At 47.3% G+C, this 22258-nt stretch overlaps 1 protein-coding gene across 1 annotated transcript in view; it reads left to right on the top strand.

Moving 5' to 3' along the window:
* Positions 1-22258, top strand: part of Nid2 (nidogen 2) — a 60099-nt gene that overhangs the window by 6903 nt on the left and 30938 nt on the right. The window contains exons 3-8 of the mRNA XM_010632701.3: positions 2635-2867; positions 7638-8383; positions 17509-17658; positions 18098-18343; positions 19660-19860; positions 20860-21087. Coding sequence (XP_010631003.3) covers positions 2635-2867; positions 7638-8383; positions 17509-17658; positions 18098-18343; positions 19660-19860; positions 20860-21087 — 1804 coding nt within the window. The remainder of the gene's footprint in view (positions 1-2634; positions 2868-7637; positions 8384-17508; positions 17659-18097; positions 18344-19659; positions 19861-20859; positions 21088-22258) is intronic.

Raw genomic sequence — 22258 nt, 5'->3', positions numbered from 1 at the left:
TTTTTTTTTTTTTTTTTGGTACCGGAAATTGAACTCAGGTCCTTGCACTTGCAAGGCAGGCCACCGAACCGCTGAGCTAAATCCCTGGCTCTTTCTTTCTTTTTTTTTGTATCAGGGATTGAACTCACAACCTTGTGCTTGTGAGGCAGGCTTGGTGCCACTGAGCTAAATCCCCGGGCCCCTGGTGACTTTCCTTGGTTGAACTAACTTTATCCTGATAGATATAAAACTCTGAAATGATTGAGTCCATGCTGATGGATGCTGAAGGATATATTGTAGTGTAGACGTGGTGAGGGAAACAAACTTTGTTTATGTTTGGCAGAAGTTAAGGCTTGCTAGCTATGGGATCCTAGAAACGTTTCTTGCCTTTGTTTTTGGAAAAGTCAAGATTTGCCGTTGAAACAATCAACAAACTCAGCTATAACAACCACACCAAGACCACTGTCTGTTAGTTTGTGAATTGAGTGAAAGAAAGAAAAAAGCAAAGTAAAATTACTTTTTTTAGAGACTTTAGAATAATATTTGCTTTTTTCTCGAAAATGGTAACACCCACATTTCTTTGCCATATCTGCAAGACCTCACAACTATACTTTAAAATTAAACATGGAAACAAATACTACTACTACTGTTAATACTAATAATAATAGTAAGAAGAAGAAGAGGAAAAAGAAGAAAAAATAACATTAGGAAAGTGAACAACTTGGGGAAGGACCCAGAGCTATTTTATTTAGTTTGATGTGATGTTCTTTTCTGTGCCTAATTTTGGCTGCCTAGACAAATGAGGAGCTAAAGATACCCACCAATCAGTGAATGTTTATAAGAGCGTGTTATTTATGAAATAAATGATTTTTTTTTCTGGTACCAGGGATTGAACTTGGGACCTTGTACTTGTGAGGCAGGCGGCAGCACCACTGAGCTAAATCCCAGCCCCGAAATAAGTGATATTTTAAAAATGCCCTCCAGTTGAGTGTGATTGTGTGAGAGGTAGTGTAGAGTCCTAAATAAGCATCTTCTAAATATAATCAAGTACTGTTAACAGCTCTTTTGGAAGGGTGGGGAGCAGTAACAGCTGGATGAAGGTAAAGGTCGAAAGTGTCTTATTGAAAATGCGAGAGTAAATTGGACATCAAAACGCGATCTGCTTTCACTTGGATGTTGTGCTTGCGGCTGATTCAGGCTCCCGGCCTCTCTCTGCAGCCTCTCTCTGGGACCTCTCTCTGCGGTCTCTCTCTGGTCTGCTTTGGCTCCTGCAGTGTTTATCAACATTCTCAGGTGCTCTGCGATGCCTGCCCCTAAGGTCTTGGGCACACAGCCTTGCCTGTGGCTTCTACCACTGTCCCCAGTGACTCCCCTGCAGTTCCAGCCACGGCTGACTTCCTCCTCTAATAGAGGGACTGTCCTGGGCACCGTCGCTTTGTCTTTGCTCCTGTGTGTTTCAGCACCAGTGTCCCAATGGGAAGAGGGTGGCATTTGCAATCACATAAACACTACCCAGCCAGTGGGGTGAAATGACCCGGAAACACTCCCAAGGGTGTGATGGGAGTCAGAGAGTGAGGAACTCCCGCAGGAACTCACAGGACACCTCCAGGGGGCAGCGTTTGAGAAGCATCAGAGCTTCTGGTGCAGATGAAGACCCAGCAGAACTGAGTTGGGATGGATGAGCCCTGGGTGGTGTACAGGGAGGTCAGGCTGGCCCAGATGCAGGGCAGGGGCTCTGGCCAGCTGCCATCACATATTCGCTGTCCAAGCCTGGGCACACTTGCCAGCCCCCGTGTCTCCTCTCTCTTATTTGTACCATGAGGAAGGCTCTGGGGCTGGAATGAAAGAGTAGGTGAGGCTGTGAGAGCAGGAAAGAGGCTTTGGGCCAGCCAGTGCCTAACACAGCCCCTGCCCATGATGTGAATTTAATATATAGATGAATGAGTCATCCAGATGAGAGTCAGGGTATAAACTAGGGCAGGGTATAAACCAGAGGTATAAACTAGGGCAGTGCCTGTAGGAATGGACACGTCACTTTTGCTATGTTCACTTACCTCCAGAAGGGGTTTAGATGAGAGAAGTGGATGATCTAAATTGATAGGTGATGCGTATAATAAATAATATCAGTTGCAAACTTATATTTGGAATTTGAAGAGGAAGTTCGAAAGGAGATTATGCTTAAAACCAGCCTGGGAATTGAGTACTATTCAGCCATAAAAGAGGATAAATTTGAGTCGCTTTTGAGAACGGGTGGACATTGAGACAATAATACTAAGTGAAATTAATCAGGCATAGAAAGTTGCGTATCACATGGCTTCTCTAACGTGAGAAGCCCCAAATATAAATAATTTAAAGAGCAAAATAAAAGAGAAATGGTAGGAAGCAGGGAGACTGGAGATGGGAAGAGGCTCTGGAGAGGAGGGAAAGGGGAAGGGAAAGTTACAAGGATCAGGGTGTATGGATATTTCCAGTTCCACAAGGTTAATATAGTGTAATTGCTACATGTGGCAAACATAGACTAATATAAAAGTAAAACCAATTTAGGGGAATCCTGAGAAGGGTGCGAATTCTTTGTACTGCGATGCTTTGCTTGTGTTGTTTTCTTCTTGTGTTTGTCTGTTAGTTTAAAGGCTGTTTCCAATCACTTTTTCACAGCTGAACACTTTCCAGGCAGTGTTGGCCTATGATGGGTCGGATACCTTCGCCCTCTTTCTCTATCCTGCTGGTGGGCTTCAGTTCTTCGGCACTCGCCCCAAAGAGTCTTACAACGTCCAGCTCCAGCTGCCAGCTCGGGTGGGCTTCTGCCGAGGGGAGGCCGATGACGTGAAGAGAGAAGGACCCTATTTCAGCCTGACCAGCACGGAACAGTCTGTGAAAAATCTCTACCAGTAAGTAACGTGGCACTTAAAGACCCTTTGCCGATTGGCTATAAGGACCTTTAGTGGGCATCTGAACTCAGCGGCCACAGACCTTTAAGAATAACTTGGTTTATGACCAGAATTGTAGTTTTAACTTATGAACAAAGACTTGAGTTACAACCTGAATACCAGCCACTTGTGCTTCCCTATAGTCTCAGATATAGATTTAGCCCTTAAAGAGTTCTGGAAGGAACATCACAGCATCCTGTCCTGTGTGGGGTTAACTGAAACATCCTGGGCCAGTGTCTCTCTCAGAACCCTGAGGTCTCTCCGGAGGTACAGGAGAGAGACTGTGAAGGCTGTGGAGAGGAGCCTGAGCCTTTGCTGACCAACTTGAGCTACAACCAGCCCTCGAGAACGGGTTGAATTCGTAAGTCAAAGGTCCACTGTAGCTCAGTGGCTTCTAAGAAAGGCATCAGGTCAAAACCAGGAACTAGACTGAACCTTTGGAAGCACACCTTCTCTGGGGTATAAATAGTCCTTTATTTTTCCTGTCCTATTGGGTTTGGGGAATAGAAATGGCCGTGTGTGTGCATGTGCGTGTGTGTGTGTCCGTATGTGTGTCTGTGTGTGCGCATGTGTGTGGTTGCAGAGCCACTGAGGCTTGCTATGAAAAATATTGCTTTTGGAGCCACATAAAAACATCCCGTAATATAGCTGTCTAGCTGGGAGATGTTCAGGTTAATCATTTCACAGGAGGACATGCTGTGATTTTTATCTTTGGGGTAGATACTGTTAAAAATTAAATTAAGAGTAATCTAACTGAGAAAAAATAAACACAACAGATTGGTAGATGTTTAGAAGCCTCAGTGCTTCTTTGTGGCTTCATTATCTGAGGTCATGCTGATGGCTTTCCATGGGGTGGCAGGAAGTGGACCCAGTCTTTAGCCCCAGTACAGCTCTACCTGCTGGTGCCACCCTAACCCTTAATGTATCCCAGTCCCATCTGAGGCAGAAAGATATTTATTAACCACAGTGTTTGGGGGTTTGGTCTTTGCTTTTCTTTCTTTCCTGAGTACTGATCCAGAGCATGCTGGTTACTTCCTGACTTCCCTAGTGGCTTCTCAGTTCATTGAAATCCTTCTAGGTATAGGGACAGCATACACAGTCTCCACACTACACTGCCTGCCAGTCAGGCACAGCAGCCCCAGGTGGTTCAGGTGGTTACACAGAGCTGGCACCGATCAGGGGCTTATCATTTGCTGAGCATTGCGCTAAACTCTTCCGGATGTTATCTTCATTAAAAGTCACAAGAGTGGTGGTGCATGCCTGTAACCCCAGCACTCGGGAGGCTGAGGCAGGAGGATCGCTGTGAGTTCAAGACCAGCCTGGGCTACATAGTGAGTTCCAGGTCAGTCTCAACTACATAGTGAGGCCCTGTCTCAAAAAAAAAAAAAAAAAAAAAAAAAAAATCACAAGAATCGAAGAAGTTAAGTACCTCTATTTTCTCAGTTTTACAGATAAGCTTAGGGAGGTAATGTAAGTTGCCTGTGAGCTCAAAGTGGCCAAGCCACAATCAGAGTGCAGGTTCAGAGAGCTGAGTCACTCAGGCCGAGACCTTCTCTTCACATCAGGCATCTTTAGGTCTCCATCTAGGCCACCCTTGAATCCAGATTCTGGAGCGAACCTAGCTCCGTGCTCTGTGTGGTTTCCTCCTCTCTCCTCTCCACCCTCCACTTCCACTCAGGAGCTCACCGGTTCTGTACTCCGCAGATATTACGAAGAGCTGACAGTGCACCAAGCACTTGAAATTCACAGATTTTGAAGGCCCAGACTGCATACCAGCAAGTGGTTGTCTGATAAGGTAGACAGACAAATGTGTCAATAAACGCAGAGCACTAGAGGAAGTGTTGATGCCTAGTAAGGCCACAGGAGGCCGTGGAGGCCAAAGAGCCTATGGGAAAAGTAGTTTTGTTCTCCACTCTGCAGAGGCCTAAAAGCTCCTAAGATACGATGTTCACTCACGTGTGAAACACACACAGCACTTACTTGTCCCTTCCAGGCCCTTCTCATTTTTATAGTTGATGCCTCTCAAAAATCTCTGGATTGCTCAAGAGTAAGATACAGGGCCAAAATGAAGGACACAAAGATTTTTCTTTAAAGAGAAATTCATGTGTAATATAAAACAATGTATAAGACAACACAGAATAATGTTAAATAAAAGTAAAATGGGGGCCAGGGATTTAGTTCATTGGTTCCGCATTTGCCTCATAAGCACAAGGATGTGAGCTTAATCCCTGGTACCAAAAAAAAAAAAAAAAAAGTAAAAACGACCCCTGATACTATTTCGAGTGCAATCAGTGTTTTCACAGTCCTTCCTGAATTTCGCATACATTAAAACACCTTTTGAAACCCACTGGATCTTGTGTATCTTCTCATTTATCACTGTTTTACAGGCAGGCATCTTTCAGTCAGGTATCTATGTTATCATTTTAAGGCACAAGATGTTGCATGGAATGTGTTGTGTGTTGTCCTGTTGATGAATATTCAACATGTTGCTGAATTAATGTGAGCCCTCCCAGCTCTCTCCTAAATACTTTGGTACACAAACCAATTTTTCTACTCAGTGGAATCTTTCTTTTCCTTAAACTGGTCTCATGTAAACTCAAAGGTCGCAAATTACATAATTCATATGGTTTGCCGTACTTCTGCACACTTAAACATGAATACAGGGCGAGGGATTTAGCTTAGTGTTTCCACTGCCTGCCTTGCAAGTGCAAGGACCTGAGTTTGATCCCTGGTACCAAAAAAAAAAAAAAAAACCCAAAAAACCAAAAAACGTGAACACACATTTGCATTGTTAAAAACTATACTTTTCTGTCTCCTGGAAGAGAGGACAGTTGTAACCAAGTAGGTATTATGTGAAGGGCCTGCGCTAGGCATTTTATCTGGTTCTCTCAACTTTCTTAATGTACCAAGGAGGAGGGATGTTATCCTATTAAATAGCTTAGTTTCCTTTCTAGGAAATAAATTATGTTCTTCCTATCACTGTTCTCCAAATGACCTTGGGGATTTTACAGTAAACTCAAATTGGTTACTTTCCCATCACGCACAGTGACAAAAGCCATGCTAGTGATTTATATTTCATTAGAAGGTTATTTGATTGAGCTTTCATTTGATGTTATTTGTATATTCCCACTCTTTGAAGCTTTCATAGTTTTCCAAGTTCAACAAGAAACATCACGGCTGCAACACTTCTAATGAGATAATAAACACAGTTTTCTCAGACTGCTATGATTTTCTCATATCTTCTTTAGTTTTTCTTACTTGCTTGCCAGGAAACACCAACATTAATTCTTATGCACATCCATTCTTATGTACACACAGTACGGTGTACACAGGGTACCAGTTGCTTTGTCGTTACATTGTTTTATATTTTATGTTAAGTGTGAATTATACTGAAAAAATCCCTGTCCTTCATTTTGCCTTCATACCCTCTTCTGCTTTATAAGGAGAAATGCTCCTCTTTCCCTAAATTAAATACAGAGGCAGCAATCACACACACACACACACACCAGCATGCATGGAGGGAAGGACAATTTCAGTTTGCATTGAGAAATACTATTGTTCTAGAAGACATCCAGACGAATATCCACCCCAAAGAGCCAAGATCTCTCCTCATAGAATTCAGAGAATTTAAAAATTATCTTCTTAGTCATTCTCATTCCTCATTGCTGACTTTTGAGGAAGTTCCACAGTGTGGGAGATTTTGACCTACTATTTTGTACAAACACCAGAAGAGTCGACAAACTGTTGTGTCCCAGTTTTATCAGTTCAATTTTCTCTTATTTTTAAAAATCTTATGTATGATTGTTTTCTTCAGAATGGCTGACTCTGAAATAACAGATCTTTGGGATATTTGGAAGACTGAGTGGAGTCCTTGTTCTTCTCTACTGGAGAAAATGATCTGTTTCCAAATATGTCTGGAAAAACGTCTACCTGTGACTCCTTTAATTTATGACAAAGTTGTATTCTTATTTCCCCCTTAGCTTTGTTCTACATTTGCTCAAATTTTTTAGACATTTGTATATTTTAAAATTTTATTTACATTGATTCTCCATTCTCTGTGGCTTAATTAGTAGTCCAGGCCCTGTGAACAGGGAACTGTCTTTAACATTCTGTAGACTGCTGCCCGTTAGCAGTAGTAGTTTGGCTTTCTGACACAGTACACAGTAATGTAGATGTTTAGAGCAGGGGCTTTGGTGCTAGTGCTGAACTGAATCCAGGCTCTGCAAACTACTAGTTCTGTGATTTCAAGGACAGTTAATCTCTCAGTACAAGTAGGCCTGACCACTGCCCCTACCTTGCAGACTGGCACAGGGGCTGGTGCAGGACCACAGCCTGTAGCACTCATTCCTAAGTGTCTGGTGGTGAATTTTAAGCTAAAGTGTTCTTGAGTGAGTTACAAATTTTCAGGCAGTGGTGGGAGGGGGATAAAATACTCTCACCCTCCCTGTTTGTTTTCAAATAGATTTTTAGATAAAGCATTTGGCTTGACTGTAGAGCAGATTTATGACTTGATGGCGTGGTATTCTCAACGTAACATGAAACAAAATTGCCATCAAAAGTCCAGTATAATCCTTTCAGTTACCACAGTCTGCTTTTATGGTGTTTTATACCCCAGGAAACCCCTTGATCTGACCTTTAATAGTCCTTCCATTTTAAGCTACAGTGCTCACTCTGGGGGGAGGAGGGTGAGAGGATATTTTTGTTAGGATGAACTGTTTCCTTTCTGTTTAGACTGAGCAACCTGGGGACCCCCGGAGTGTGGGCCTTTCATATTGGGAGCAGCTCCCCGATGGACAACTTCCAGCCGGCCACAGCTGGAAGACATCTTCCCACCGCCCGCCCTTGGGCTCCCCGAGAGCATCCCGTGAGCCATGCTGAAGCCCTGGAGGGTCACTACACCGAGGACACTCTGGAGTATTACGACGAGAATGAGGAGGAGGTCGAATACCCCCCGAGCGAACCGGGGCAGCCGTGGGACGGTCAGAGCAGGGTGGATGTGTCCTTCCAGTCGAGAGCCGCCGCGGGCCCACGGGGAGGGGGGTCCCCTCCCCGCGATCCTGCCCTGGCCTCCCCTGTGCCTCATCCAGCACCTAGTGACTGGCCATCCTACCCTGAAACAGAATCTGCCGACTTGGACCCTACAGCCCGAGAGGCGGTACCCCTGGGAGACGTCGAGAGCTGGGATTTAGAAGGCCACGTGCGGCCTTTGGGTCAGGCAGGGACCAGAATCCCGGCCGTCTCCGAGGTCGACGGAGAGGCCCTGGCTCCTTCTCAGGAGGGCCCTGCACCCCACCCTGCAGGTAGAAGCGTCCAGCCCTACTCCGACGGGAGGCCCATGCCTTCCGGACCCGACCTTCCCGCAGCCCGTCCCCAGGGAGAAGTCCTTCCTCATTACTGGGTGCCGGGCCACACTCCCTCCGGGGGCCAAGAGAGGCCGGTGGTCGGAGTGGAGGATGAAATCAGTTCCAACACCGAGGGTGAGTGCGTCAGAAACCCTGGTGCTGACATTTCTTTTTAAAATGTTGGATTTGGTTGGGCGAGGTGGTACTCGCCTGTGATCCCAGCACTCTGGGAGGCTGAGGCAGGAGGATCACAAGTTTGAGCCCAGCCTGGGCAACTTAGCAACTTTGTGAGACCCTATCTCAAAATACAATATGTGGGGCCGGGGATTTTAGCTCAGTGGTTCTGCCACCTGCCTCGCAAACACAAGGTTCAGAGTTTGATCCCTGGTACCCTCCTCCCGCTCCAAAAAACAAAAACAAAAAACCCAACCAAAACAATAAGGGGTAGAGATATAGTAGCTCAGCGCAAAGGTTCTGGGTTCAATCCCCAGGACTGGGAAAAAAAAGTTGGTTTTGTGGTTTTGTGTAGAGTTGTAATTTTCCTCTCAAGCGAGTAGGTGAAAAGTTGAGCAAGACGATCGGAACTGATTTTTACTCCCTGTATTTCAGGAGATAAATTTCCTTTGCCAAATAAATCCGGGCAGGCAGGTTCTGGTTGGAGTCTCTTGAGCATTAATAACGTGTTTAAAAAATAGTCCTCCGGAAGTGAGCGGGGAAGAGCTGGGCCGCTTGGCCAGCTTCCTCTCTCGGGTGTAATGAAGAATTGCAGTTTGGAGGTGCAGCAGAGATGAAGTGTGCTGAGGCCTGGCGCGCACAACCACGCACAGGGCTGGGTGCTTTGGTTATGAGAGGGCTCCCTCGGCACAGAGGAGCAGGCCACCTTCGGACCCCGATGGGGCAGCCCGAGCTTCCTTAGGTTGGTGGGAGATTCGCTGCCTTCACCCTTGGGGAGAGGTGACACCCATCTGTGTCTGGCTGAAGGTCCTGCAGCTGTGGTATTCGCCTCTCTTAGCCTTGCTCTGCCTTGTGACTCAGAGCAGCTGGAGTGGGAGGAGCGGCGAGGCAGGGCTTGGTCAGCCTCACCCAGGCCCATGCCGGCCTTCTCCGAGTGCACTCGGGGGTCACTCTCCCTGGTCTGGGTTGTATAGGTGCGAGTGGGAAGCTGACCGCCAGCGCCTTTCGTGTCCAGGAGGAAGAGGTCTGCGGCTCAAGCCGGCTTCTGAACCGCCCCTGTTTATTCACCTTTTCTGTTTTCCATCCCCTTTGTGACAAGACCTTGCTGCCCTGGAAAGGAGGGTTTCTGGGTTTCTTTGCAGCGTTGGTCTGCAGGATTTTGCTTGGAGAGGTACTTATTTTCAGGGGGGAAAATGCTTTGTGATCAAGGGGGCTGTGTAATGATCAGAGGGAAAGCACTAGTGTCAGATTTAAATTTTAATCTTGGCTGGGCAGGGGATTTAGCTCAGCGGTGCTGCCGCCTGCCTCACAAGCTCAAGGACCAGAGTTCGATCCCCAGTGCCCCCCCCCAAAATTAATCTTGGCCACCTTGAGGGAACTCACGTAATCCCCAAGCCTCTGATTTCTCATAAATTTATTGGGAAGATTAAATGACAGTGTAAGTGAAGTTCTCCGTGTCTGCACTGGTTGGTTCTTAAAAATTGGTGGCTGCTCTTCCTAATTGTGGAAGATGTAAAACAGCAGGAATGGATGGAGAATGGTAGAAAATGAAGAATGTGCTTATTCAAGAAGGCCCAGAAAACAGCTTTCCTCTTCTTATTTTAACTTTTTTCCCTCCTTATGTCTTTTTTATACAGACTCTTCTTACACTTCAGAAATCTAGATTCTTTTGAGGTTATGTCTGTACCAGGCAAGAATGTCCCAGTCGCACCTAGGTTCTGGCCCCAAATTGTTACTTGCTTTGTTCTCTGTTCATAGAGCACAGAACCAGCAATGCAGTGGGTAGAAGTAAACTTTGTTGAGGCGTCTTGTTTTCTTAGACAGCTCTGGTAGCTTGTTATTGAGTCAAAAAGTTACCCATGTACCTGCCACGTACTTTGCTCAGAATGAAGCACTAATGGAAATTTTCACAAGCATTTGTTAAGTGCCCACTGGTTGAGTGAGAACTTTGTGTCAGGTTGCATTATTCGGTTAGTCCGAAGAATTCTATCTGAGGTAGATACTACCTTCCTGTCCTGCAGAGGCAGAAACTAAAGGCTGAAAGGTAAAGGTGTCTTACCTCTTAAGAGACAGAGCAAGACTGCAGCAAAGCCAGGAAAGAATGAAGGAAAGCTGTTAGGTGCCCCGGGGAAGGCCTGAGGGGTGGCATCCGCCATGTTGCTGCAGGCAGGGAGCCCCTGGTGTTGGAGGAGGGCTTTAGTCAGGGCTTAGAATCAGGTCTATTCTGAGGTAAGAGAGAGGCAAGATGTGAAGACACTCTGGACAGAGGAGTGAAAAGAGTAAAGGGAAGGGGGAGGCGGGTGGGGAAGGACAAGGAGGAGGAAGAGAGAAGTTAAGCCTGAGAGGAGTTTCCAGGGAGGGCTGAGCAGGCTGGGCCCGGGAGTGTTTCACTGTGAGTGGCAAACAATGAAGTTGGATTACCTGGGTCTCAGATGTTCCTAAGCCTACTGAGGTGCTGCCGCCATGAAACTGAATTTAATCTGGGTCTTTGTGAAGAACTAAGAAGGGAGAGGGGCACCTGGCTGTCACAGACCTCGGGTGTTCCCACGCCATTCGTACTCGGATAGCAGTTGTGCCGGGAGAGCCCACCCTGTGAGCAGGGATTTCCACAGCCCCAAGTCTCCTCTGCTTCTGGGCTGCAGAGCGGCTGCAGGAGTGCACTGCTTGCTGGCTGTCTACCCTGGGATGAGTTCCCCGCTCTGTGCCCAGTGCTATGCGCCAGGCAGGAAAGCCCTACCCTGGGGACACCCTAGGTGGCTGAGGACACAGATGGAGGCCCCACTCCCATGGAGACACAGCACAGCGAGAGTCCTTGATAGGGTCCTCTTCCTTCTCCAGAGGTGGAGAGAGCCCCAGGGGCTGACCACTGTTTGCCACCAGCGTCACTAGGTACTGCATATATGGGATGCGATCGAGATATACAGCGAATGTTTACGTTTAAAACATTTTTTACAGTAAAAGATGCATCGCCATTAATTCCCCTCCAAATACTTCTCCTCAGTTCGAACACACTCATCCCATCACACTTGCCACTTCCTGAAGCAGCTCTGGAGTCCTCTTTCGTGTCTTTCTAAGGTGTGATCAAAAGTATAGTGAATGCCGCTATCGAGTGCCATGCAATAGAAAGGTCAGGCTTGAGAAAACATTACAGCGTGTCCTCATCCACCTTAGTCATCCGATCCGGCACCTTGTGACGTATACCGTCTTCCCTAAAGTCAAACTGATACGAAAGGGAAACATTTTGAATCGATTCAGGACATGGAGACAGTGCAGCAGAAGACCTTCACGAAAGAGGACTTCCAGACCTGCTTCGGACAGGGTTAAGAATGACGGGATAAGTGTGTTCAAAGCAAGAGAAAGTATCCGAGGGGGATCATTGGCGCTGCATCTTCTACTGTAATTTAAAAAAATACTTACTGTGATGTTTGATCACATCTCACACATCAAAAACAAAACCACCACAGGAGCTGGAGGGGAAAGCATGCTACTGCTCTGGATGATGAAGGTGGGATGTGGTTTTCTATCTAGTCTATCGTTCTGGTGGGTCAGAGCACTTAGAAAAAGATTTGGAAATGCTGGTTCTTTGTCTTGAAGTAGCCACAGAAGTTGTCAGAAGGAAAAGTCACTCCGGCTGCCGTGGGGCAACTTCAGACTTCTGTCCCCTGTGCTGGGGACCTTGGACCACACTGTGGAGCCTGCTCGCCTCCTGCTTGCCTCGTGACCAGCCCAGAGCCCTTAGCAAGTAGCAGGCAGGCCAAGGACTGAGAACAAATACTCAAGTGTTTCTGGAAAAATGAAGATTGAGGGATGGGTCAGAACAAGTGCACAGGAGAGTTTTCTATTTTTGTTAAAAATTCCCAATTAGGACAAGTCTCAAGCACTTTGGCAGCAGCTTTTGCTTTTCTCTTCTGGATCCCCAAGCCATTTTTATTTCTATTAAAGGACACGAGAAAAGTGTATTTTTAAAAAAAGCTTTGCATGGAAAAAAGAATCCTCATGTTAAGATTCCTTTAGCAGCTGCCCGGCATCAGTGGAGGGTCTGTGACAAATTCAGCTCACACCCGGCAGCCTCTGCTCTCCCGCTGGGTGCCTAGGTGCCAGCTGTCGGCATCAGGGCCATTTTGAGTCTCCAGGACAAGAGCCACGCTTCCCGAGGCGTGCTTGATTACCCTCTGTCTAACTGACGGCCCCGGGTTGGAAACGCTGTTTTCTTCTTCCTGCTCCACCTTCTGAACCAGAATTGGTGTGTTCAAGCCAGGTCCTCTGGGAACTGGTGCTCCTTGCCGAATGTACTGCTGGTGTAGCGGAAAGAGCTGCGATTGAGACCCAGAAGCCCCTTTAATCTCCGTGGGCCTCAGTTTTCTCATTGTAAAATGGAGAGAGTATCTCCTCATCACACCAGGAAGCTGTGGAAATACAAACAGCAAGGTGAAGACAGCATACACATGGCTGCTGAAATGCAAAAGTGCCGCATTTGGAGTGCTTATCTCGTCCGCCTGGATTCCTCCAGCATCTTTGAATCTGAGGAAAATGCCCACAGAGATCTGAGAAATCACATCGGCCAGAAGGCTGGCTTTCTGTGCTCTGGGTAGATGGGCATGTTCAGGGTCACATGTCAGGCCCCAGTTCTCCCTTCTTCAGGCAGGGTCCTTCCTCATACCTCTGCTAAGGGATCTTCGTGTCACCTTCTTGAGGATCCAGGCACAACTGGGCCATCAGCTCTGAGTTCCACTTTTCAGGTTGATGGCCATGAATGAACACAAGAGCAGCCCCGGACAGCGACCCAGCCCAAGAGCTACTGATTAGTCAGCTTCAACTCATTACCTTCAGGGACGAGCAATTCTTCGCTCCTCAGATGGGAGGCTGTGAATATCCTGTGTATCGGTGTCTGTTAGCAGTAGATCCACTTGGGGACAGCTAGAGGGCAGATGCTTGGGGTCCACCCAGAGAGCTGGAATTAGTGGGCCTCAGAGTTTGCATTTTAACAGACGTTGCAGGTGACCCTAATACAATGGTCCTCAGGATCCATAGGGAGAAATGCAGCTTTCCCTGTGAAGGGCGGGAAGGTGCCATAGGTGCCATGGCAGGGGCACAAGTTGCCGCCGAGGCTGGGTGTGAGTGTCCCTGCTGCCCCCCATCACCCAGTCTTATCCCCTACAGTCAGCTCCACCCTTCTGGTTTCCCACGTCGATATGTGACTGGCATGCTGGATTCCCCTTTTTTCTCACACCTCGAATCCCAGCCATCAGCAAACCCTGTTGGTTCCACCCTCCGAACGTTCCAGATCTGGTACCTTCTCAAGTCCTCAGCCAGCCCTTCTTACTCCCAAGCCAGCTCTGACCCCATCTACTGAAAGTCAGATCCTGTCATTCTCACCGAGTCTGGAGCCCAGATCCTTCCGAGACCCTACGTGAGTGGCCCAGCTCTGCTCTCCTGTCCACGTGCCCGACGCAGAGAGCAAGCGTTGGCGGTAATAGTGGTGAGCACAGCTGCCGTGCAACACAGAGAGCACCTGCCTGACTTGCACGAGGCTCTCTGCCTAAAGCACCTTCTCCCACAGCCCGTGGTATTTCAAAGGACGAAGCACATCTGCCCAGTCCTCTCCACTTTTTGCTCTGCTCAGTCCTTAACACATCCACCGTTCTAAATACTGCCCTTGTTTATCGGCTGTTGCCAGGAGGAAGTAACCTTCAGAGCAGGAATTTTTGTCTCTTGTGGTCGCAGCTCCATCACTGATTTTTAGACCAGGGCCAGGCCTCGAAGGAGTACACAACACTGCCCAATTACCGAATGGAAATATAAAACTGCAGGAGGTGTGCACCTTTGTCCTGACAAGCTGCCGTCTTCAGCGTGCACATCTCTGTGCACCTGCGTGTCAAGGCAGGTGTGGAGGAGGTATTATGCAGGGAGCTAACCACCTCCTTTCTCTGCTGTGGCCGCCAGGGGACTAGAAGGGTGAGTGTGCATGGCTTAGCAAGTTCCACCTTAAAAAAACCAATTTTCTGTGAAAAAGGAGTTTGAAAAGATTCTCAGGCTAGCTTGCCAATAACTAGTTAACTCATCATGATTAGACTTTGGAGTCTCCCCATAGCTTCTTGTGGGAGCTCGACTGTTACTTTTTTGTGACACTGGGGGTAGAAGCCAAGGACCCAGTACCAGTGAGCTGCATTCCCAGCCATTAGTTTTTATTTTGAAACAGGGTCTTGCTAAGTTGCCCTGGGCTTGCCTCAAACTTGTGACCTTCCTGCCCCAGCTTCCCAAGTGGGTGGGGTTACAAATGTTCACCACATACCCCGTTAACCATTTTCATTTTGTAGAAAAATATGGTTTGGTTTCTAACGAACTTGTAACCCTTTGCAAAATTGCATGTACAGGTTGTTGCTGTGCCCCTTTTTACCTGTATAAAAGCTGTGGCTACGCTAATTTTTTAGTTAAATGAACCTAACTGCAGATCTATATCTCCTCCATCCTCCTCTCCCTGTTTTATAATCCAGTCTTAGAAGAGGAAATGGGCCAGTGCACATCTTCCCTAGTAACAGAAATTCAGGGCATCCAATATAAATCTATTGTTCCCTTACTTCACAGACAGAACAGTGTGTAGGCTTTGGTTTTATTTTTATCCAGGTGTCCTGCAAATGAGTACTCCTCAGACCTGCATCAGATTGCCTTTTTGCCTTAGCACTCAGAAGTACGGAAAGAAAAAGTGTGATTTCTGCTGATGTAAGGCAGGTCTTCCTGACCCAGGCAAGGGAGCCCAGCCAGACATGACCTGTCTGGTTTCTGCAGACACACCTGAAAGTGGCCGAGCTTGGGACCTGCTGTAGCCCTTCTCTCCTGTCCGCTCACTTGGGAGCCCGCTTGGGGATGATGCTTTGTACTTGGTTGTGAAAGTCCGAGCCGTAGAAGTCTGGGATTTTCATGGACCCAGGTTACATGCATTCTCACTACTCAACTTTCCTAGCTTTCAAACCAATGATAGAGAGCTATATAGTCTCTTTACAGAGATCTCTGTAATATTTTCATCCTGTGCCATTCTGCCTTTTTCTGCCTTGAGTTTTGTCATTTTCCAGTTTAAAAAAGTTATGCCTGTCACTTTCCTCTTTAAGAGAGTTGAATTTTGTTTAATTTTCTGTTTTTGGCAAACGGGAATTCCTCAGCCCAGCCCTCAAGCCCTTATAAAACCACGTCTTGGGTCACCAACTTCATTCTTACTGTGCCTTCCATCACACTTTCCATTTCAGTCACGGTCTTCTATTTGACCTGCTCAGCTTGCTTTTTTTTTTTGTACCAGGGATCAAACTCTGGTCCTTGAGCTTGCAAGGCAGGCAGCAGAACCACTGAGCTAAATCCCTGGCCCTGGTTTTTAAGGACGTACAAGGAGCACTTGTGTGTTGTCCCCGGGTCACTATTCTCCACCCCACTTGTGTTCTTTCCAACACACGGTACTGTTTATCCGCACAGTCTCTACTCCCTCCCACCTTGAAGACTGATGTATAAAATCTCACTCAAAACGTTCTTGCTCCAGCCAACTTTGACGTTGGGCACTACTTTATGCCCATGTTAGGTGTGACTGGGTCCCACTGAGTATTAGTAAAAGCAGCAGTTAAGATTCTGGAGCTGTGCTCCCTGGGTTCGAGTCTGCCTTTGTTACGTGCTGCGTGACTTCAGGCAGGTGGGTCACTTCTCTGCCTCACTTTATCTGCGAAACGGGTTAACAATGCCTGCTGTCTAGGGCTTGTGTGCGGAGTAAGAGTTAAAGCTCATGGAAGAGGATCTGGTGTATGTTAGACAGTATTTAAATGTGAACTTTAGCTGTAAAGTTTTTATTTGCCGATCCACTTTTGTGCTGTGTTGTTGTATGTATGGAGCTACTTCTTCTTCCATGTGTTTATTTTCTGTTCTAGCCTGGAATACTCGGTAAGTATTAATATTTCCATTTCTCCTCTCTCTTCCTGTTTTCTTCTTTTTGGACCTAGCGCCAGATCGCAGTACTGACCAGCACCAGTGTCTTGTACCACAGTTCTTGCCACCTTTCTTTTTCAGTGCTCTCCTGGAGTCTCCAACACATCCCAGCTCCTCCTCAGGACACACAGGCCGAGGTGTGCACAGCCAGCCTGCCGCCTGGTGGCCACATTTGGGATTGGCACACTCCGCAGTGTCCTCGGAGGACCCACTTTGGGTCCATCTATGATCTCCGAGCCACACCCTCATTACCTTGGCCATTTTCTTGTGGACAGTGGCTTGTGCCTTAATTCCCCTGCTTCTGTGGAGCACAACAGACTTCTTTCTTTTTTTACTTTTTCTTTAATGAGCAGAGTAAGTAGAGATGAGAGCAACAGTCCCTGGTGCAGCGAGCTTACCTGCAGGGCTTTCTAGCAAATCTGTGACTTTTGCCCGAGCCCTCTACTCCTGCATGGAAATCTTGCTTGTGTCCTCCCCTCCCAAGCAACCTTTGCAAGGGCTGAGAGCATTTTAGTAGCTTGATTACCTGTTCTTTTCCCCTCCTGCATCCCCTTCTCCCCTCTCTGTAATGTGGGCGCGTACACATTCTCTACGGCTCTTCTTTCTCCAAAACCAAACTTGTAGGTGGGGGCACACTAGGTTACTTTTTTTAAGTTCAAGGTTACTTAAAAGAAGAGAGAAACTGTTAGACTCCAGTTTTTGGCTCGACTGCTTTGTCTTCCTCTTCTCAGCAGGAGTTCTGTTGAACCATGCATCAGTGCTGGTGTGTGGCCATTTTTGACCCACAGAAATCATGGTTTCCTGCAGTTCACCCCAACGTGTACTTATTACTGTGTTGCCTTCATTAGCCGCACTCCGATCTTCGTGCTGCGGCCTAATTTTAGTTCCCCAGCATTGCAACCAGACCCAGATGGTAGCAGTAAGCAGTGTGTCTTGCCAGAAAACAAAGCGAGTTCATTCCCCTGGGCTGAATGTTATTCCTGTCTCTTAAACTTCAAAAACCTCTTTGTTTATTGCAGTCCAAACCGGTGTCACCGAGCAGATGCTGCATCCACGAGGAAGCTAGGCGGCCACGGCGCCAGAGTCACCCCGCGGTCCTAATGCAAGTTTGTTTTATTTTCCAGTCTTTACGTACAACTCCGCCAACAAGGAAACCTGTGAGCGCAACCACGGCCGGTGCTCCCAGCACGCCTTCTGCACGGACTACGCCACTGGCTTCTGTTGCCACTGCCAGTCCAGGTTTAACGGAAATGGAGAGCACTGTCTGCCGGAAGGTGACTGACAGGGCTGGCTCGGGGGGTTTCCCGCTCCTTGTTTCCAGCTGCCTCTCTGACCTCCGCTTTGTGGCCCGTACGTCCCCACCTCCTTAATCAAAGCCCTAGCAGCTTGCAGGTGCCGAATGAATGTTGGAAGAATAAATAGGTTTGTGGTGATTTCCCAACCGGAAGATGCCCAGAGATGTTTCCTCTGTAAGACTAAAGGGCAGGGGAGAGACGGAGGGGTGGGGAAGAGCTGGCCCCCAGGACTCCCACAGATGGATGGCTGGTTGGCTAGGGACTCATTCGAAGGACTTGGGAAGGAGTGAGTGTGGGAAGAAGTTTTAAGTGGAATTATTTTGCACACCCATTATTTATTTGCTCACCTAATTCGTTATTGCACACCCACCCCCAGCCTGGCTGATGACCGAGGCTGACTGGATTTTCTGTCTCCTAGGAGCACCTCATCGAGTCAACGGGAAAGTGAGCGGCCACCTCCGTGTGGGACACATGCCCGTGCACTTCGCTGACGTGGACCTGCACGCGTACATCGTGGGCAATGACGGCAGAGCCTACACTGCCGTCAGCCACATCCCGCAGCCGGCGGCCCAGGCCCTCCTCCCCCTGGTGCCCATCGGAGGCCTGTACGGCTGGCTCTTTGCCTTAGAGAAACCAGGCTTCAAGAATGGCTTCAGCCTCACAGGTGAGCAGGGCCCTGAGGGGCGGGGTAGACTGCTCTAGGTGTTGCTCCGTGAGGTGGCTCCTGAGCACTTCTGCAGGGACGAGGACACAATCTGGGCCTATTCTGGAGCCCAGATGAGTAGTTTCAGTGTAGTCGGGAGTGATTTGGGTTTGCACAACAGATATTTTTGAAAGACAGGGATTGCTTCTAAACGTTCTTCCAGCTTTTGAGAAATAGGATGATTCCATTACGTTTGTGTCCCTTTACCCCAGTTGGTTGAGGCATATTTCAGGCTGCGTTTGAGTTGCTGGGTACAGATCTGTCAAGCAGGGTTGCAGAATAAAGTATGCATCAGCCACTTGGGGATGATCTTACTGCGTGGAGAGGGGTCCCTTTCCTCTACCCCTATCGTGCAGTAGTAGAGGCCAGTACTTTTCAACTTGGACCCTCACACAGGTCTCCTTGCTGGCTTGTGGGGAGGCAGATTCTGAGGCGGGAGGCCTGTCATTCTGCTCCTCCAAGAGGCTCCCGGGAGATGCTCTGGCCCCAGGATCTCCCTTGATAGCAAGAGTGTGGCGGGGGAGGGAGGCTTTTTGGCCTGTCACATACCCATCTGGAAAGAGCTTGCTTTCTTTATTGCATGTTAAATAAAGTGGTTTGGAAAAAAGTCCTTTCCCCATCTCCAACTTTAGAGCTGAATAGCTGTTTATATAAGATCTTGCCTTTAATCAAAATATTTGAATAAACCCTTGGGTCAAAAGTAGATAAAATATAATGTAGCAATTTAAGTTTAAACTCCAGATAAACAATAAACTTTGTAAAGTATAAGTAGGCCGCACATATTGGATGGGACATATATGAAAACATACATTGTTTATCTGTAATTCAAGTTTGATTGGGTGTCCTGGTTTGTGTGTGTGTGTGTGTGCGTGTGCGTGTGTGTTTTTTGTTTGCTCTTTTGTTTTGCCAAGTCTAGCAACCTTAAAGAAGTCAAGGATGTCCATGATAGTTTATTTCTTCCAGGTCACAAGGCCCTGCACAGAGGGGCAGTGTGAGGGGGGCAGGATGAAGCCATCTGGAATAGAAAAGTTGGGTGCTTAGTGCACCAACCGGCAGAAGGACTGTTTGGCTAGGGAACAATCTCCTTAGGCAGCGTGTCTAAGAGCTGTAGAAATTAGGTCATGATTCACTTTTGCAATGCAGGGCATCAGCCCATGGCCTCTTATCCTAGGCAGACTCCACCACTGAGGCTCGGACCCAATGTGAGTGGTAATTACGTAAGCAAGGCCTCTTTTCACTTCTGTGCCGATTTTATTTTCTCGTTTTTTCCCCTCTAGGTGCTACCTTTGTGCATAACGTGCAAGTGACTTTCTACCCAGGAGAGGAGAAGGTTTGGATCACTCAAACTGCCGAGGGACTCGCCCCAGAGAACTACCTGATCATGAAGACCAACATCGAAGGCCAGGTGCCCTTTATTCCAGCGAATTTCACAGCCCACATTCCTCCCTACAAAGAGCTTTACCGTTACTCTGACTCAGGTACGTACCATAGTTCTGAGAATTAAATGAGAAGCTACACGGAATGTTCTAGAACACTGGCATCAAAAATGAGCTTAGTAGTCTTTTTTTTTTTGTTCTGATGAAATACTCGGTATAAGTGAGCAGAGTGATAGCCACTGTACACTGGAACATCAATATCCTCACTCAATACTTAGTAATAGTATCAATAACAACATTGTTTATGGGGCTGTGTAGAAATAGCATAATCACATACAGTTTTTAACATGCTACTCAGGTCCATAGAAAAATATTATTAGGATTTTTCCTGTAACCTTGGTTCAGCTGGATCCAGCCTGCTCTAAAAGTCACAGAAGTTGTCCAGTGTTGTAAGACTTACCTGAGATTTGGAATGAGAAGATAGAATTCGCATCCTGGTCTTGGCATTTAAGATCTATGGGGGACAATCATGGAACATTCATCTCATCTGTAGCATGAGAACAAAGGCATCTTTTCTGTCTACATTACCCAGTTAATAATTGTGCAGGATGTGATGTGTTTTGTGAAGAGCTAGCTGAGTGTCAAATACTGTGTGGTCACAGTAGTCAATGCATGGCACAGCTGCAGTTGCGCCTGCCCTCTCACCTGACTTCTTTCCTGGTGTGAGAGCTGGAAGCTGGACAGGAGATGTAGGGAAACCCGGACCGCACCCAGAGTGGTGCAGAGCCATGTGACTGGCCTGTACTCCACTCCCAGTGACCTCTTCCTTCTCAGAACTTTGTGGACTCGCTGAGGTGTGAGTGTGTGGAAGGCGTCATGGCAGCTGCTACAGCACCTCCTCCCCTCAGCCCTGTGCCTTTGAATCTGCTTAGCTTCATGGGCTTCCCTCACAGGTTTCCCATATAAATGCAGGGAGTTCCCCAGAGAATGTGCTCTGGGGATTTGATGAAAGAGTGTGTAGAATAACCCACCCCATGTAAAATCCCCTGTACGTTATATTTTAAAACATGCGACAGTCTGCCTGTAAAACATCTGTTGCAGCTGTGACTGTCACAAGTTCGAGAGACTACTTTCTCACTTTGGGAGCCATCAACCAGACGGGCTCCTACCACGTCCACCAGAACATCACTTTCCAGCCATGCAGGCACGCAGGACCCCAAGCCGCCCCCTCCTCCCAGCGGCTGTCGGTGGACCGAGTCTTCGCCTTGTACAGTGAGGATGAAGGAGTGCTTCGATTTGCTGTGACCAATCAGATTGGCCCTGTGGAAGGTAAGGTTTCTTAGTTTTAACACTGCAAAAAGGGATCTCTTTTTTTTGAAATGCCTCAGAACAGTTCAGAGGTTAGCAAGGCTTCCTGAGGGCCGGCTTTGTGTCAGGTGCCGGGTGTAGGAGGAATGAAGCAGGGTCCCCGTCCTTGAGGTGGAGGTAGGTAGGAGTGCACCTTCTAGAACAGCATCCCTGCCAAGGTCGGGAAGCAGAGGCCAGTGCCTGAGACTGGTCTGTAGCAACCCCAATAGCGTGTGTCACTCAGGTTACCTGGTGTACCAGGAGGGGCCAGGCTGGCCAGAGGGGCAGAAAGGCATCTGTTACAGTGATGACGAGGACACAGAGCTATGCTCCTCCTTTGGATGTGCCAGAAGATGTCCCCCAGGAACTGACATTTTTAACTAACACTTAAAAGAGAAGAATTTCACTAAAACAAGATGGGGGGAAAAGTGCCTAGAAAAACGAAGTTGAATTTTCATGTATGAAAACCCCACAGTAACGCTATACTTCCTGGTGAAACACTGGATGCTTTTGAGATCGGCAGTTGGTCAAGGGTGTCTGCTCTCGCCACTGCTGTCTAACACAGTGCTGGGGGTGCTGGCCAGGGCAGGTAGTCAGAGCAGGGGAGAAGATGGGTCTAAATTGCAGATGCCATAATCTACACCCCCGTGTATACAAAAATCAACTCAAGATGGGTCAAAAACCTAAATTTAAGAGCTAAAACTTTAAGAAGAAAACATAAGGGTATATTTTTGTGACCTTGAATTTCGCAGTGTTTTCTTCTATTTCTTTATTATTTTTGTTACTGGGGCATCGAACTCAGGACCCTGCATTGCCAGGCAGGCATGGTGCCGCTGAACTAAATCCCCAGCCCCAGTAGTGGTTTCTTAGCCATGACACTAAAAGCACAAGCATCAAGACAAAAATAAATAAATAAATAAATAAATAAACAAACGGGCGCCACTGAATTTAAAAAGTCTGTGCCTCAAAGGCCATTAACAAATGAAAATACAACTCATGGAATGGAAAGAAATAAACTTTCTTTTTTTTATTGAGTTTATTGGTACAATCTAGATATACAATACAGTTACATTCATCATTGGGATCCTGTACCTTTACATAATAGGTCTTGATTCTCATTTTTTCCCCTTGTCCCTGCCCTCCCTTCACCCCC

The sequence above is a fragment of the Fukomys damarensis genome, unplaced genomic scaffold (genome assembly GCF_012274545.1).
Source record: "Fukomys damarensis isolate Sample0158 unplaced genomic scaffold, DMR_v1.0_HiC HiC_scaffold_17, whole genome shotgun sequence".
NCBI lineage: Eukaryota > Metazoa > Chordata > Mammalia > Rodentia > Bathyergidae > Fukomys > Fukomys damarensis.
Note: the sequence above shows the minus strand (reverse complement) of the source record. Positions and strands in the feature narration are given on the sequence as shown.